General features: G+C 45.9%; 1 protein-coding gene across 2 annotated transcripts in view; it reads right to left on the minus strand.

Moving 5' to 3' along the window:
* The window catches only part of LOC120808957 (ankyrin repeat and BTB/POZ domain-containing protein 2), a 39,610-nt gene that overhangs the window by 5,860 nt on the left and 16,159 nt on the right, over nucleotides 1-17,591 (minus strand). For both annotated transcript variants that reach the window (XM_078082760.1, XM_040162340.2), the window contains 9 exons: nucleotides 10,675-10,824; nucleotides 7,442-7,652; nucleotides 2,641-2,793; nucleotides 2,240-2,405; nucleotides 1,981-2,070; nucleotides 1,795-1,896; nucleotides 1,613-1,709; nucleotides 798-933; nucleotides 15-292 (listed from right to left, as the gene is read on the minus strand). In XM_078082760.1, coding sequence (XP_077938886.1) covers nucleotides 15-292; nucleotides 798-933; nucleotides 1,613-1,709; nucleotides 1,795-1,896; nucleotides 1,981-2,070; nucleotides 2,240-2,405; nucleotides 2,641-2,793; nucleotides 7,442-7,652; nucleotides 10,675-10,824 — 1,383 coding nt within the window. The remainder of the gene's footprint in view (nucleotides 1-14; nucleotides 293-797; nucleotides 934-1,612; nucleotides 1,710-1,794; nucleotides 1,897-1,980; nucleotides 2,071-2,239; nucleotides 2,406-2,640; nucleotides 2,794-7,441; nucleotides 7,653-10,674; nucleotides 10,825-17,591) is intronic.

Genomic DNA, 17,591 nt, shown 5'->3' on the forward strand with positions numbered 1-17,591 from the left:
TTTCTGATCGGTACCCATGGCTCGTAGCTCCATGGTGACATCCAGGTAGCCGTGCTCCGCGCTGTAGTAGCTGGCCTCCTGCAGCGCCTTCATCCTGGCCTTGCACAGCCTTGCTATGCCCACCTCTGGTAGGTTCCCGTGGCCAGAGGAAGGGGTGGGCAGAGGGGAGGGGGGCAGGAAAGGGCAGATACCGGCCTCCTCGCCCTCGACCCCCTCGGCTAAGATTTCCTCCAGAGACAGGACGTCCTCTTTGACTTGCTGGGGCTGAGTCAGCAGCTTTCTCAGCACGTTTCTGACAACACGGGACGGGAGGAAGAAGTGGGGAAGAAAGAGGACAGAAAGCAAGCAGGAAAACATTAATATACGTCATACATCCATCCATTTCTGTGACCCTGTGCCCGCCTCTCTGATTACATAATCTGTCACTCTCAGCATGGAATGTGAAGTGTTGAGTCTACATTGTGTTCACACGTACACACACAGTGAACAGGTGGAGGGGTTTACGCCTCCAGTTGGTGTTCAGAGACAGATGGACTCTGAATGGGAGGCACTGAATTCCCATTTCCTCTGATCTGAGACTATCAAGGTCTGCAATTCCACCACAAGATAAAAAAAAGAGGGACGAATCTCTCCAGGTAGCACGAATGCAGACTTCAGGGTCAAGCATGACTCCGTGATGAATGAGTTAAAAAGCTTTTCCGTGTTACTTCGGTTCACATGAGTTAGAAGGGCAAGAGCCCGCCGTTTGTCAGCCTTCCACCTGTTGACGGCATTTCAGGTCAGACTGAGTGACATACCTGTGTCCATGTGCGGCGGCATGACTGAAGCAGTTCATGTCTTCATAGAGGGACGACGTGAGGGCGTTTCCATCGTGAGTCCTGGATAAGGGGTCGGCACCTCGCGCCAGGAGCAAACTAACCATTTCATAGTTCCCTGGAAGGCAAATTTAATTTAGTTGAAGGCAACTTAATTACATACACATTTAATAAATGGAAATTCTTTGACCGGCACCAACCACAAATAATATTGTTTTTATGTTTTTCGGACTAATTTATTGCACTTGCTGTTTGCCCCACGAAAGAATTGCATTTTATAATCCTTTATTTGGCACTTTCAAACTCACAAACTCATTCCTATTGGGCACTATTTGCCCGCTGTCATTACTGCTGTGTAGAGCACATGTGTTTTACTACAGCTATGTGTGGCTTTTAAACGATCCCACAGAGGAATGCTGCCCAGAGAATTTCTAAACAACCACAGGCGGCACTCATTTACTTTCTCACTTCATTGTTCCTGCAGCCCATGCGCCATTCACAACTTAATCCTGCGCTTCTTTTTGAGGGGGGGGTGGCGGAGGGGGCTTTTGAAAAACTAGCACACTGCTGAATTGGTGACTGAGAATCGTTTTAAAAAAGAAGTTTAAGAAAGTTATTAGTGGATTGTGAGAAAATTACAGCATTGGCTCATTCCTGCGTCTCTCTCTTCTACAGACGTTTTGGCCCAGATTATTTAGTAAGTAGTCATTTACAGACCATTTGACAATACTCTGCGCTGCCTTTTGTTGTACTGCATGTTTTGTTCTTTTTATGCGTACGTGCATGTGTTTTCCCACCTGCTGCTGAAGCGAGCTGCAGCGGGGTGTCTGCCGTGCTCTCCTGCCCGTTGCGTACAGCGGCCCCCTCAACGTTGGCCCCTGCATCCAACAGGAGCTGGACACACACACGACACACATCTGTTATGTCGTGCACTGTTTGCAACATGCGGGCGACTACACGTGTGTGCGCGCTTTCCAACCTGCACTACGGAGATGTGTCCATGCAGCACGGCGAAGGTGAGGGCGGCCCAGTGGCGACTGTCGGGGTGCACGGACGGGTGCTTTGGGGAGCACGGAGGAACCTGGCGGCACATTGGTCCGTTTTCAACATCGTTCACTCGCAGCAGACATTTACTCAACGTGCACATTTGTTAAAGCGTGTTTACCGCAACATCAAGGTTGGCGCCGGCGTCGATCAACATTTGGACCAAGGCCTCGTCTCCGGCTGCGCAGGCGTACATCAGCGGAGTCATGCCCTGCGTGATGGACAGCAGGGAGGGCCAAAGGAAAACATGAAAAAGGAGCAAAACAAATACATTAAACCTAAAAAGTAACTATAAATACGAGTACATAACGTTACAACTATTATCCGGTACATAAAAACACCGTTATGCTGCTATAAACAATGAGTCCGGTGTTCAGTACCTGGTCGTCCATGCTGTTGACCCCATCGGTGCCCAGAAAAGCAATAGCTTGGCCAATTAGATCTGTGCGTCCGCAGTTGAGCATCCGGAAACCCAAGTCGAGGTGGAACTTGTCTGCGGCAGCTTTGGAGTCCAGACGCTTAAAGGAGCTGAAGCAACATTCAGGCCTGATGGAGACAGATAAGAAGAAATAATAAGATTTGTAAGGGGTCATTTGCGAAATCCGAGAAGAAGCTCTAATACAGATTAAACAGACCAGACGAGTTTGTCTCAACTATGTGGCTCATTGTGCATTTGTATCTGATGATAAAGGCGCTTGTGCCACATTACAGTAAGCGTGACGAATCTTTATTACACACTGTTTACAGCCCCCTGTGAGTTCATGTGCGTGTTCTCATTTACTTCAGCTGTCTCGGTTCACAGTCCAGTCCTGGAAGGAGTAGCCTGGCAGTTTGTCTCACATCATCGCTATCCAGCAAAAGGCTCTTGCGATGCTCGGCATGAACTATAGCCACTCTCATCCACTCCATCAGAGGCGGCAGCAACAGGAACGGCCTGTAGAAAGAAAGTTGAAATTATTCCACCTCTGTGCGTCGACACGCTCGGTAGACAAAACTATTAAAGTATAATGTACGAAGAGTACACGGGAACGCCTGTGTGGAATCTTCTCATGAGGTCATGTTAAGGAGGAAGTCATAAACTGTCTATGACCAGATGACTTCGATGTTACTGGTAGAACTTTGCCGTGCCCTGACCAGTACACAGTGAGTCACATTCAAAACACAATACACTCAGACACTCTACAGAGCACCTCACACACACATCTGTCATCAGACGTGCACAGAAATCACACGTTAGGCAGATATATATGTATGTACAGAGAGAGTGCTGATTGCCAGGTGATGAAGTTAAACAGCTGCTCTCCTTGTCTGTGAGATGTGGTGAGAGTTTGTTAACAGAACTGTGACTTTATTTCTGCCTCGGTATTATAAACAGAACGCTGCAGTGGCTTCTGAATAATTAGCCTATTTTTAAACCGGGTGTAGCGGAATAAGCTACCTAGGGAGGATGAGTAGGTTCAGCCCCGTAGATGATTTCTAGAAAGAGAACCAAGTGAAACCAAAGAGACAAGGAAAGGCTTAAAATAGAAATGACAGACAGGTTGGACCCGTTTCTTAAGAAACAATTCAAAATCCCTTTATTTGCCGAGCAGCAGTGCGGTCTCAGTCGAGAGGTAAAAGAGAGCAGAACATAAAAGGAATGCTGTGGTATTTGTGAATATGGCAACCTAAATGTAATTTGGCCTCCCTTTCCTTCTTCCTTGATCATCCTCATTTTTCAACCGATCGTCATAAGCCTTTTAGAAATCACTGGCGGTACGGCTACCTGCAACGCCAGAACCAAATTGATTTAGTCTTTCGTGTGCCTTTTCTCTCTCAGACAGTTTTGATCCTACAAAGTCTCAGTCAGACTGTGTTAATGAGTGTTTGAACATCATGAGATATTGAGCAGCCTTTCTCTGTGCTGTGTTACTCTCAGCGATACCTTCGTTCCAATGCATATGATGAATACAGATGAGGCAGAATGAACGGTACACCGGCACACAGTCCCATCGCGCCTGCTATAGGTATTGTTAATGAGCATTGGGGCCCCTGCAGTGCCATTTACTCTCCTCACTGTCTTTACCTCAAGCAGCTCCCTGTGGTTTTTACACAGATTAGCTCCTTCTGTTCAACAGCACTCCTTCAAGGTAACAACCAAACAACTCTTCCTTAACATAGCCAATTTAAGCTTTTCATTACTGGACAGCAACAGTTGTTTTTAAAAAAAGATGACGACAAATGCAACTAGATTTGACATATTACTAAAAAAAGTCTTAGTTTTAGAAAGGATTCCATTATAATTTAAGGCCTTTAAAAAAACTATAATCTAATTATAGGACCTTTTTCAGACATTGGAGCCAGTCACCAGTTTCCTCTATTTTATCTTCTAGCTATTCTGTCAGATGTTTTGTCAGAGCTTTATCAGTCAGGACGAAGGACCTTGCCTTCATTTAGGCGTGACAGCCAACAAGCAGACAAGGGACTTACGGGATGGGGGAGGAGTAGGATGGGGGACGCTAAATGGGTCTGATAGGTGCATCTAAGGAGGGTTTGAGTGGGAAACGGCTGGCAGGCAAGTGTGGTATGTCATAATGAAGAGGGGTGGGGGGGGGGGGGGGTTGGTTGTCACTTTGGAGACGTGTGTAGAGTGATAAGAAAGTCCTGTTTCTGGGGGGGAAGGAGGAGCGGTGGCTGGAGGTGTAAATCAATGTTATACTACCCTTAACGTGTCGCCATAAATTGGACCGAGTGTTTGTGTGTGCATTTGTGCTCGCGTCTTCCTGGCTGCCACATGGCATCCACCCAGCTATACGACTGCATGCTCGTGTCACGCCGCATGCACACTAATCCCAAACAAAGGCAGCTCCAAATCAACCGCATCAAGCTTCTAACACTTACAGCGCTTATTGATCCATTAGAAATTTTCCCTGCCCTTCACTTCATCAATCGGCCTTTCGCAGCTCGCATTTTAGTGAGTAAAAAATAATTCCGTTCCAAAAAGAATTCCATTCTCTGCATGATAACCAAAAAGTGCTTCCTGGAATGTTTTCAGCTACACTTTTTGAATCAATTAAGCCTCTAAAGTGTGCGAGACGCGGCGCGTGTAGTAGAGGATGCACACAAAAGTGGTTATCCATCCTTCTTTCCTTAAAACCCTTCCTCCTCTCTCTGAACCCCCCACCCCCCCTCATGTGCCTCCCATCTGACCCTTGTCTCAGGGTTATGCCCCTCAGCCTGAAACAAAAACTTTGAGAGTCGGTGCAACATCAAAGCTAAGCCTCCTGTTAACTCTGGAACCGGATAGCTCTTCTGGCTGATATAAACACACACACACACACACACACACACACACTCTCTCTGAGTACAGCGGAGCGTAGACACAAACGCACACAAACTCTCCCACGTATGATGACATATAAAACGCTCGCTCTGATTCATGGCGCCGTTCCCCCAGTCACCTGGCAGGTCATAACATTAGATGCAAAGGCTTTTCTCACCAGGTGGCCGCATGTGTCCAAAGCGTGTCCCGTGTCCCGAAGCCGCTGGGATCGAGTTCACGTTGAAGAAACGCAAAGCAGACCCCCTCATGCGGTGCAGAGGGTGAAGGTTAACCACTGATCTCGGGCCGGATTACGCCCGTAAAGGCCCCATGAAGGGGGTGGGGGGCGTGACGTTTTCCGACGTGTCCCTGGTTGTAAGCTCCACTGGCTACTCCTTATCACAGTAACACATCCATCCATTAGCGCTCAGCTGCATCTGCTGAAGGATGCGGACAAGCTGGGGAGGTCTGTTCAACAGATTGTGGGAGTGATTGTTTTGGGTGGCGAGACCAGGGATTCTAGCATTAAGTAGATCGCTCGACCACTTTTCATCACTAATAAAAGTCTTTTTTTCCCCTGTAGCTTCTGTGCAGGACTAAGTAGACACTCGTGTTTCCAAGACCTGATTATAATCTGTAACACCCACAGCTAAGCACCAGGGTTAACGGATGATAAGCAAACGGGCGCCTTGCGTAGTCTCAAGGGTTCTGCAATGGGGCGCTCACTAGACTCCCTATAATGTTTGATGATGTGGCCCACACAGATTTGGTGGTTTTGAGTTCCCCCCCCCCAACGATTTTGTAAAGCTTTCAATAGAAGGCTGAGCCAGAGAGATTGCGAGGCCCACAGTGGGAGAGCAGTCTGTGTCATTACCGAGCACCCGCAAAGTAATCACTAGCAGGTTTGCACTGCGGCGCTCTACCACCTGAGACGGTCAAACACACACACACACACACACACACACACACGCGCTACTCAGTGGATGTCTACAAAGTCACAGATGTTCCATAAGAAAACACGATGCTAAATCATGTTGTCTTGCACTCATAACCCAGGCTGATAGAAGCCCACCGTTAAAAACATCAAGAGAAAGCCGGGATAGTGAAAACAGAGGCGTATATTTGCTGTTATTTTCTTTGATGCAGTCCACCTTACTCACTCACGCTGTGTCTGTTCGTTATTAAAAGTATAGGAGCCAGCTGGCTCCAAGTGCATACACGGGTGTGTGTATGCGAGAGGGGTTTCACTAGAGATATTTGACTGGTTCCATCACAATAACCTGTACCTATGTATGGTGATCTCACAAATGGCCCCATCATAACCCAGCAATCACATAACACACTTTAAAAAAAAAAGAAATTTGCAACCTGAAACACAGGCTTAAACAGACGTTTAGATCGGTGTCCTTACATCCGTGACCTTTACACAGAAGAGCACGTTCATCTGACATTTTTACTCTGAAAGCACAGACGTGCATGTGTTTTTTTCTGTAAGACTAAGGCCTAGAGTACTTTTGTCTTACTAGTACTAATGTGTTGTTATTTAGAAAAATATTGTATAGGTCAGTACCTTAGAAAAAAGAGTGTTGAGTGTTACTCCTTGCTTTCTGGGGACCCAATAACATGAAAAATATATTTCTGAGAAGTATTTTAGGCTAAGAATCAGCCAATAAAGTTATAGAAAAAGAAAAATCAGATACCAAAACATTTGGGTAAAATGTGGAAAAACAAGAATGATCACAGTTGTTTTCTAAAGTCTGAGATCTGAGGAGACCCTAACCGAATTACAGACCATTAGCACCTCTTGCAAATCCCTTAAATGACCAGTCTTCAGCCTAATTTACATTCTAGAGGTGCAATGAGCCCTTTTATCAGACTAACATTAACACCTGGAGTCTCTGGCTCACCTGCAATTTACCAACACTTCAATGAGCAAAGGGCAATGGAATCATCAATGGCTACAAAAGAAAGGGGGTCTGGCAAAAAGCTGTGATTAGAGCTTCTATGTTAATTCTTGAGGATGGATGTTTGTGTATTTGAGTTTGTGTATGTGCATTAGTTTGTATGAGACCAGTAATCGCATTCTGTCGACCCAAAAGAGGAAAAACTGGGCTTGTCTATTTTCAGATTCGACCAGGAAATCAAATAATAAAATGCATGGAAGTTAAATCTAGAATACTAAAGAAACTATTTTCCGAAGGGTCTAATTCCGAAGGGAAAATGGAGATAGAAAAAGAACTGCCCAAGATTAGGCCGTGCCGCGCATGTGCTGCACTCCCACCTCTCCTTGCTGAGTGCCATGCGTGGGGGATCCAAGTTGGGATTCTCCATAGACTCCATTTGTGGGCAGCGCAGGAAGTAGTAAAGGGTGTGGAGGGCGTCCGGCGACCAGGACACGGGCTGTTGGGGACGGGCGTGGCGTGCTGGACTCGAGCCCGGGCGCACTGAGCTCAGGCGCTGCATGTGGTGCATTGCACGCGACACCAAGTCACCTGGAATGAAGGAGAATGACAAAGTTGGTTTTATAGATATTTGTGGTAACGATAGTTAATTTTTTTTTCCATTCTTAACACAGTATCAAAGAACACGTGGGCCCAACGGCGCACGAATAATACTAAAACCATAGATAGCAGAGCTCAGTATAAACCCTGTGGGCTCCTAATCCGACTGGATTTCCCCTCTTCCTAAACCACTTACATTCAACCCCCTTTTTACTGTAATTACTCTCGCTCCAGGTCTCTGGTGGTATTCGCCATTAGCGCTGTGATTATCAGCGAGCACAGCCAGAAGGCCAGCCTAAACAGACGTTGGTCTTTGATCGTTGGAGGAGTTAATGGGCTCACAGACAGTTTACCACAGGCTCTAATGAACCGTTCAACCGTTTCTGTATTGACGCATTTCAAATCGCTGCAGCCAGCCCGGATAGGTGGGACTAAGTCACATGCTGCTACTACCACTTGTGTGGAAACACTGCAGTGCCGAGATAAAGAGAATACATATGCAGCTTATCGGAGGATCCATTGGCCCCCACAGTGAACTATGAGGATAACCGCGTGCACTTGGTATGGAGTCAGATTGGTGGATGTACAGCCTAATATCAGACATTAATTGACGCACAAAATGAAAAAAAAGGAGGGCGTAGGACTGAAATGAGAAGGTGTTGTAGATAACATTGGGTGTCATAGCAGGAGGTGGAGAAAGAATATATCAGTTGTCACAAGAATGGGGGTGGGGAGGGGGGAGTGTGAGGGAAGGAGGCCAGCTTGAATTTGGGATTGTGTAACGCTCGTTTAACGTAATTACTCCTGGGTAATTTCTAACCAGATTACCGTGAGTGAGAGGCTGCCAGGGGGGCCGAGGCTGGGGGGGCCGAGGCTGGCGTGTCCAGCGGTGTGAGTGAGTGTGTATGTATGGCGATATTAAAACTGTTTGGGGTACTTTGAGGGGCGAGTGGGGCGGGGCAGTTTTAAAGAGGCCTTCCCAAAAACAGACCTCACTTCACGCTTCAAGGGCCTCCTTTGTTTTAACCACCACCAGCGGCCCCTCCAGGAGGTCTCCTAGGAATTCCTGCCCAAGACGGAGAGCCTCTCCCAGGCTTTCCAGCCCATGTTGTGCCCCTGAGGCTAAGCTGAGCTCCAGGGGTCAGAAGGACATAAAACCCTTCGTTCTTAGATTACAGCTTGTATTGAAGCCTTTGTGGAAGCCTGGAAGTAACAAGAATACTGTACTTTTGAATACAAATAGACTAAATAAGACTTAAATGTTTAAAAAACATAATTGGAAGATGTTGACTAGTGTTAATTCAGTTGAAACAAGTCTTTATCTGCATTCTGTATCCAGAGATCATGAATTTTCTTTAAAGGCTTTAGGACAATGTTCTTTCAATTCGGGTTTGCCCAATTCTGATCTTTAACATTTCCCCCACTTGTACTTAGTTTCCCGTAACTGTAAGAACACAAATTATGTCACAGTCCATTGCTTGCACTACATTTCTAACCGTTATGGACGTCAAGCCGAAAAATGTCCAGTGCCCTGACATCCATTATCCATCACGTTTACGTGCGCCGCGTGTTCCTGCGTCTGGCCGAGTCCAGTCTACAGATCCAACAGGGCCGAATAGCTTAGCACAGACGCTCCTGTGTCCGCCCGGTCTCTTGGGCTTGGATCAGAGAGCCAAATCCTCTGGGTTTTTGTTGTGTTTATGGGTATCGGTGAACACATGCCTGTGTGTGTGTTTGTAGGCGCAAATGAGTCTGAAGGATGCCAGCCCTGCCCAGAACAGCCCAGCTTCACACCACCAGAGATGTGGCACAAAGAGACCACTGAGCAAGTGAGAGAAAGAGTGTGCCTGTGTTTTGAGAGAGTGTGTGTGTGCGTGCTTTCTTCATGCCTCACTAACGACGGCTGCATATGAACGTGGCCTTGTACCGGAGGAACAAAGTGAGAGAGTGTTTGCTAATTCAGAGGGGGAAACGTATCCTCTCTTTCCCCCACATTGACAACCTAATTCTTCACCTCTCTACCTTTCCATCACCTCCCTTGACCCCTCGCCCCCCCCACCCTCTCCCCACCACACAAGACCCCTTCGGCACATATTCATTCCTACCTTTCCCACCTTCTCTCCACTCGTTCCCTGTGTCTTTTGCTCACTTTTTAATGGCCTGATTTCAGGTTTCCATCATTTGCCAACTCTAGTAGAGCTTCCAGTTTAAATAAACCACTTGTACAGTAGAGTACAGTATGGCAGTATGCGTGCACGTGCGTCCGCATGCCGTTCACCAACCATGTTACAGTAGACCCATTTATGTATGAAAAAAATGGATAATTTAAGGTATTTGCCCCATTAAACACAAGAGTGATTATAAATGATTCAAATTTCAAACATCTGAGGAAAAATGCATCCAGAGTTCCTTAATGAAAATATTCCCCATGTCGACTAGCTTGACTGGGTTTGAAACAGCTTTCTGCAAGCAACGACGTGTAGCAAAGTAGACCGGGACAAAAAAACAAATCAATCAGAGGCATTATCGCTTTGCTCTCCAGAGCTCCACGTGTAGATAAACTATTCCACGGCTTATTTTTAGAAGAGCAAACATCAGTTGACTTTCACAATAAAAAAGGCACACGCTCAGGCTTATCACAAGCCAAAGAATCTTTGTTTTTATAAAGCTCCCTGTATTATCGTTGCCTGGTGCTTGGCTGTCTGGAATGACTGTCTTTCTGGGAGAGGAATGTATTCCTCTCTTCGCGTGTGGGAATAACAAGGTGTGTTATTATTGGAGAGATGTTCAGAACATGGTCAAGTATCTAAATAAATATGACACATGAGTTTATTATGTCTGGAACGAGAAGAACGTTCTTCACCGTTGTTCCTTTACGATTGTTAATATAGCTCAGAGGAATTGAACGGATTAAAACATGACATTTAAAAAAAAAAGAAGAAAAAAAAAAAAGAAAGAGGCCACATTGGGTACATGCATGACCACAGATTCATCTCGCGCCACGCGTACTCACTGAGTTCAGAGATGCTGCCCACACAGGTGGCCAGCAGGGACTGTTCCAGCGTCCTCAGCTCCAGCTGGGCATAGGCGTCTTCCCTGCTGTCCACAGACGTCTGCTGGTTCTCTGTGTAGGGACTGAAATGGGCCGGGAGAGACAGAACCCCTACGGAGAAAGAAAGAAACAAATCAGAGAGGAAGGCGTTCATGATTAATACGATAAGCGCTGCGCACGTCAGCCACCTCCATCCCCAGAAAAACACAGTGGTGTTCACGTAGTGAGTTTGTGACCGTGGTAAGATGTAACCAACACTGCAGGGGCAAACAAACACACAAAAGGAAACACAAGCTCTGAACACACTTAGGAAAATAAACAGAGTGCAAAGTGACATCAGGCTAATACAAACAACACTAATGCAGCCTGCGCCAGAAGCTCTGTAAGCAATATCAAGACTCGGATCACAATCATTATACAAAATGAACGTCACATACCGTACATGATTAATACCTGCAGGTATCTGCAGAATAAGTAATACGAGGATGGTTACAGATTGGTAGATGATCGTGGAATGGCGGGTATGCCATTCACGTGATAGGAACCCTTTGGCGATGGGTTCATATTTAGACATTTAGGATGTCATCAATCGACAGTCAGACAGGGGTCAAAGGACACCAGAACCCCAACGACCTCTACTCTGACCTTTTATTACACTAACACACATATACACACACACACAGAAACCCACTTGGACAGATTACAAACCCTTATAAAAACAAGTTTATACCATATTATCATGTTTCCCTGTAAACTCCACTATAGCTGAGAGCTTCAACTACAACGAACAAAAGCGACTTCATGGTTGACCTGCACGAAATCCACTGATTTTATATTTTTTTTCCAGGGTACTTGATCTGGTATCATGGCTTGTGTTAGAAAAACTATACGACTTGTGTCTCTCTAAGGGCCCTCTGGAGACCCAGTCAGACAGACAATACATCGTGTTGAGAACATATGGAAATCTGTTAAAAAAGGAGTTTAGCCTACTCCTCTTCATAAAGAAATCCGATGACCGACAGGTTATAGTATGTAGCAGTTAAACACCACGTTAGCTTTCATGTTTTATGTGACAGCTGGCTGTCATACTTATTGCCGGTAAAGAGATATTACATAAAGAATGAATGTCATCCTGATATTGCACTGCTGTAACCCCCTCGTGATTGTTGCTTTCTAGATAGAATCAATAGAAGTTGTGACAAGTGAAGGAAAGAACACGTTGACTGGTTCTCTCTCTCGTTCGGCTGTTCGGTAAAGTAAGATCCAGGTCTGTGTGCTAGTTACTGTTCGTCCCTCTGGGTGAACACGGTTAGCCGCCCAAAGGTTAACATTTATTTTGGCTTTGGTAGAGCAATAGGAAGCTCTCTGCCAAGCCAGAGGAAATGAGTGGGTGATGGCTGTGGAGAGAGAAAAGACGGAAAAGAAGAAAAAAGGATTTAGGCAGATTTGTGATTTATCATTTCAAACTCGGCCTCCTCTCCAAAAAGGGGAGAAGATGGGCTGCCGCTCCTAAAACGACATTCCCATGTGCTTCCGGCCACCGGTGTCCACTTTTGGAATCTGAGAGGGTCGTTAAAAAGAAAATCCCCATCTCAGAGGAGACCGAGAAGAGACAAAAAATGAGCCCACTGGTCGTACACTTGTAACCGCCACTGGTTCAAGAATAAAACTTTTCACAGAATGCACTTGTCTTGCTTATATCTTTGTGCAGCATTGATTGAGGGATTGTGGGGAAAATGTGCTCGCAGTGAACAATTACTTTGCCAATCCTGGAACAAGTTTGGGATTTCCCCGACCAGAGACATTCTTAGTCGACTACATCTTGTTTGTTTGCGCCTGATGGGTGAGTTTCTCTTTCACACCAGCCACATAAACACAGAATAGACTCAAGAAACTTGACCCGACCCGACCCACATTGAGTTAATTGACTGACCGACTGAGAGGGGCCGGCCCAAAGTGCGTGAATGAGAAACAAATCGATAAAATCAAAGTGTCGTCTATTCCCCGCGCCTCTCTCTGGTGCTTTCTCTGCACCACGTGACTCGTGGAATATGTGCTGACTCCCCGTTCTGACACAATGGAAACAGCTGAGTCCAGCAGAGAGACGGCGTGCGTCAGACAACACACAGGCTCCAACACGGCCCTGTTCACTCACACTAGCGCGCACAAACCCATACGCACACGTCCGTGCATATAAAGTGTGTTTGCGCCTCTTTTATGCGTCACCTCAGGTATTGTGAGGATTATGAGGAGGGCTTTGCCTTTGTGTTGTAATGATATTGAGCTTATCTAAACCGGGGGGGGGCAACCGGAGCGGGAACATTTTTACAATAGAGTCTGCGTGAATCCCTGACGGCCTCGGACTATCGTTTGACAGGAAAACAAGCTGGGGAGATTTTCATAGCGATGGCTGCATGCCCGAGGGACCGAACATTACTGTGTTATCTTTTCCATGTTCTTCTCCCCTGAAGTGACTGGCTGCGTGTACATCACCATGTTTTATGACTGATAAGATGCCATTGGCCTCCCTGATTTGATAATGTCAGAGACTCATGCCTCCCGAGGTGTCAGAGCCAATATGAGAGATCCGGTCTCATTAGTCTGGGTGAGGAAGGAAAGAAATGATGCGTTCACAGGTGTGCGTGAGCAACGGCGTGTTATTCTGACTCCCTGCAGTGCACGTGATTCACAAAGAACGTCACATTGACGCATCCACAGTCTTCAAGCTCCTATACATATAACAAACGGTTCAAAATGTGAAACCTAAATCATACCCGGAGGACCAATTTAACACCAGTATACTCCAACTATATTGGAGCAACTGTTAAAGCACAGCTCTCGTCCTTTTCTTTCTTGTACTAAAGCAAGCCAAATTAAAAACAATCCCATTTCGAAACATCGCACTTTACAGTGCTGTGATGTGTAAGGATCTGAAAGCTTTGTGTACTTTTGCAGATTCATCCTCAGTCTATATTTAGCGTGCCAAGAATTGACTGTCTGGAAGAGGTTTTGAAATGTTTACGTAGTTTTGATTTATTACGCCATCGAGCTGTGGCAAATATCCACACGCGACTAAACTCTCAACTGGTCCGCGACAGCAGATTTGCAGTGAAAGGCGGCACAAAGGGATTCACCGTCTTCCACGGCGGTTGACCCTGCAAAATGTCATGTGGGGTTGCTGCTACAAATCAGTGCTGAAACACACCAGGAAGCCCGAGACCGTCCCGAAAGGTCTCACAAAACACGCGTTGCAACGCCTCCTGGCACGGTCAGGACGTCAGCGACAACGATGTTGGACAAACTGCCACAACAAGGTGAGGGAAAACCCGCCCGTTATGCTGAAAGTATTGGAAACTCTCATCTCGTATTCTTAACATTGACGTCACATCAAATTTCCATTTAATGTCAGGAAATCATACGACTTTGAACCCCCTGATGAAATGGCAACAAACACTTTTAAGTCAACGGAACTGAACGCACCGCTGACTTTTCCCACAAGCCTCGGCTCTCGTTCTTTGTTGCTCTTGTGATTTCTGGTCTCCCAATGTCACGATTCTTTCTACTTCACTAGAATGTTGTGTATGTTTGCACGCATGCTTTGTAGCTACCTTTGGGCAGATAATATAGACTTGGGAGGACATCACTGCTTCAGATGCCGACCTTTTCAGCTAATATTTCAAAGTTTTACCTTCAAAAAAACGGCCAGACAAACGACTATCAATTCTCACATACCAAGACTTGACGTTTGGCTGAATTTCACATTTAGAACCTTCGGCTCATTTCTTCACTATGCCGGGCTTTCATGAGTAAAGATAACAATAACAAATTCATCCCAGTGTGACAATGAAACATCCAAAAATTGACCCCCGCTCTGCCCTGGTTACGATGTATCCATGGACCATAATTGGTATCTGTGTACAAATATGTTTTGTCCACCGTAGAGAGCGTGTGATAGACGGACAGTTGTGATCGGCTTGTCTCCCGCTCTTTGCTCTTTGTTAGCTGACAGAAAAAATGACACACATAAAGCAGTGAGCACCTGCATTGTCTCTTAACAGCCTCTTCATTCATTACAGGGTGGATGAATCAGCGAGCCAGGGGAAAGGGGGCTTCAAAGACACTTCCCCTGCCCAGGAAGAAGCAGTGATTGTGGGCCAGGAGGATACACGCGGGTCCCTGTGTGCAGGCTGGACGCTCACACAATAGCACAGTGTTTGGCAGAGCTGTTATTGGGTGTGTATCACCCCACCAGACAAAAGACCCACACATGCTTGCGGTTTATTTCGTGTCAGTTGAAGACCAAAAGGCCAGATGTGATCCTCCACTCACATGCCTTACCTCCTATTCTCCACACTTAAAAACAAGCAAGACACCTGTTTTTCACGCGTCCAACCCCTCGCACCCACACCACATTCCTCCAGCCGTTTTGGTGCAAAACACAGGTCTTCTGTTGGAAGCACTGAGCAGGATTTTTTTTCTGAGAGAATAACTGAGATTGATGAATGAACTTTATTGTACGTCTCTCAGTTTCAGCAATCAGGGTTAAAAATACCCGTGCGTTTGCTTGCTCTGGCCGACCCTCATCCGGCTCCTTATCTTGAGAGAATTCAGCTTGGACAGAGGGGCACTTAGAGACTTAAAGTGGTCTATTAGTATTTTGGCTAAAAATAATGTTTGCTTTGACATGTTCGAATATAAGCATGTCTTTCAAAACGCATATGTTTATAGATGTGGATTTGAGGGTGTACAGAGGAGCGTTCACAAGTCCCTTACAGTGCCCCTAACCCCAGTGGGCCTTGCCCTTTGAGCGAGTGACTCCAAATGATTCTGATTTGAAAAGGGCATCACAAATGCTCACACGCACAATCGCAAACAAAATACCTGACCGAGATACACAAGAAATGTGGGGTCTGGTCGACGTCGCCCGACACCTCTGGTGACCGCTCGGCTTGGAGGGGTCACGGGTCAAAGGTGGCGCTCAGCTGGGGCTAAAATAGGAAGTGACCATATATCAGCGGTGCAAAAGGGGGCTTCCCTGAATCCCAGTGAGAACACCCACACACGTCATGAATCACCGGAGGACTCAAACTAAGATGGAAAGATGGGGATGTTCCCATGTTTGTGAATTTGAAGAGTTATAAGGGATTTCATGTTCCTGATCAGCCCGCTGGTCTCAGACTGAGGCTATAATCCATCATTTAGATTTTGGGTAGGAAGAAAAACCACAAAGAAAGATCAAAACTAACATTGAAATTGGGGAAAAAAAGACATTTTTACAATAATTTAGTTCCTAGCCACATCCTTTTGGTATTATTTCTGGATGATTCCACAATTAGAAGTCTTCCTGAAATCCCACGGTGCAAAACCACAAAGATTAGATTCACGACACTGGATTTCATAGAATGGATTTAAAAGAAGCAGGCTGTTGTGGTTCAGAAAGTTTTGCAATATTAGAAACATTAACACTGCAGTTTGATTGTTGATTTGGTTGGTTGCTTGTTCAACAACTAAGTGCAGGACAAGAAGTGTTTTCAGGTCTCCAATATATATGCTGAGACTCCATGTGTCCATGTTGGACTGGTTCTAACGGTGCAGCTGTTGAGCTGCAAATGTGGTCAAAAACATGGCTGCCACCACCCCAAAAAGAAAAGACGCACACATATTAGTTGTGGTGGGACTCAAAATGGCTTTGGTTTCCCACAGCCCCCCAAAAATATCGACATAAGCTTCTCTACACAACTACCCCTAATCCTAAACACGACTTCAACGTGCCCCCCCCCCTTATCGTCTCGCCCTTCCTCAACTTTCCCTTTACTCGCTCTAAACGTTTTATACATTCCAGGCCAACTGTGGGGCCCGTGTCCATCTTGTCTGCTTCAACATTCCCCCCCAGTTTCCATACGGGACACCACTTCACATGCAGCAAAGGGGACTAGGGGATTATTGCACTGTTATTGTACATTGATGGGGCTGGAAAACATACTGTACGTGGGGCTGCTTTTGTTTTTAGGACACAAGGCGATGGATATTACACACACACACACACACACACACACACACACACACACACACACGTGAATATAACCTCAAATCTGCCCTGTCATAATCAAATCAACTATTGCTTTTGAGATGATGTCACTGTCGAAAACACTGCCATGAGGTGAAGTGTTTGACAAGTAGAATCCGGTGTTTTAAAAAGGTTAACATCGTAAAGGCGGGACCTTATTGGCTGGAACGGATCAAGGGCTGCAGTTTTATTTACCCAATTTTAAAAGAAACAGTTAACCTCCCTGTTAAGAACAAGTTGCCCTCTATTCAGTTTGGACATGGAACACTATGGGCAGCAGGCTGGGCAAAAAGGCACAAAGTGTGTGTGTGTGTGTGTGTGTATATGCACTAATTGCTCCCATTCTGTCTGTGGGATCAGCTCATTTTCGCTCAGCTGGACCCTCAAGAGAGTGAGAACAGAGCGCCAGTCAGTTTAGATGGAAGACAACATGCGCATTGAGGAAAGGCCTGAAACTGAACTCTACATGGCTGCAGTCGCCAGTAACACACACACACACACACACAAAAATAAATCACAGAACTCCAGGCTTGAGTTTGAGGTTCATAATCTTTTCAGGAGAGGAATCTTACGGTCAAAATGTTGCTGGCCAGTTGGCCATGTGAATCTCCCTTTTGCCTATAAGGCATCAGACTTTTCCTGTAATGGATGTTCGAAACCACTCACCATCAAATAAGCATTAGCTCTGGCGTCTGCCAGATGTGAAGCCGTTCCCTTGTGGAACTTATAATTAACAAATCAAAACTGAGCAACCACTTCACATATTTTTACACTGGCCGGTCTGCAAGTAAAGCATTCAAAGTGGGCAGGG

The sequence above is a fragment of the Gasterosteus aculeatus genome, chromosome X (genome assembly GCF_964276395.1).
Source record: "Gasterosteus aculeatus chromosome X, fGasAcu3.hap1.1, whole genome shotgun sequence".
NCBI lineage: Eukaryota > Metazoa > Chordata > Actinopteri > Perciformes > Gasterosteidae > Gasterosteus > Gasterosteus aculeatus.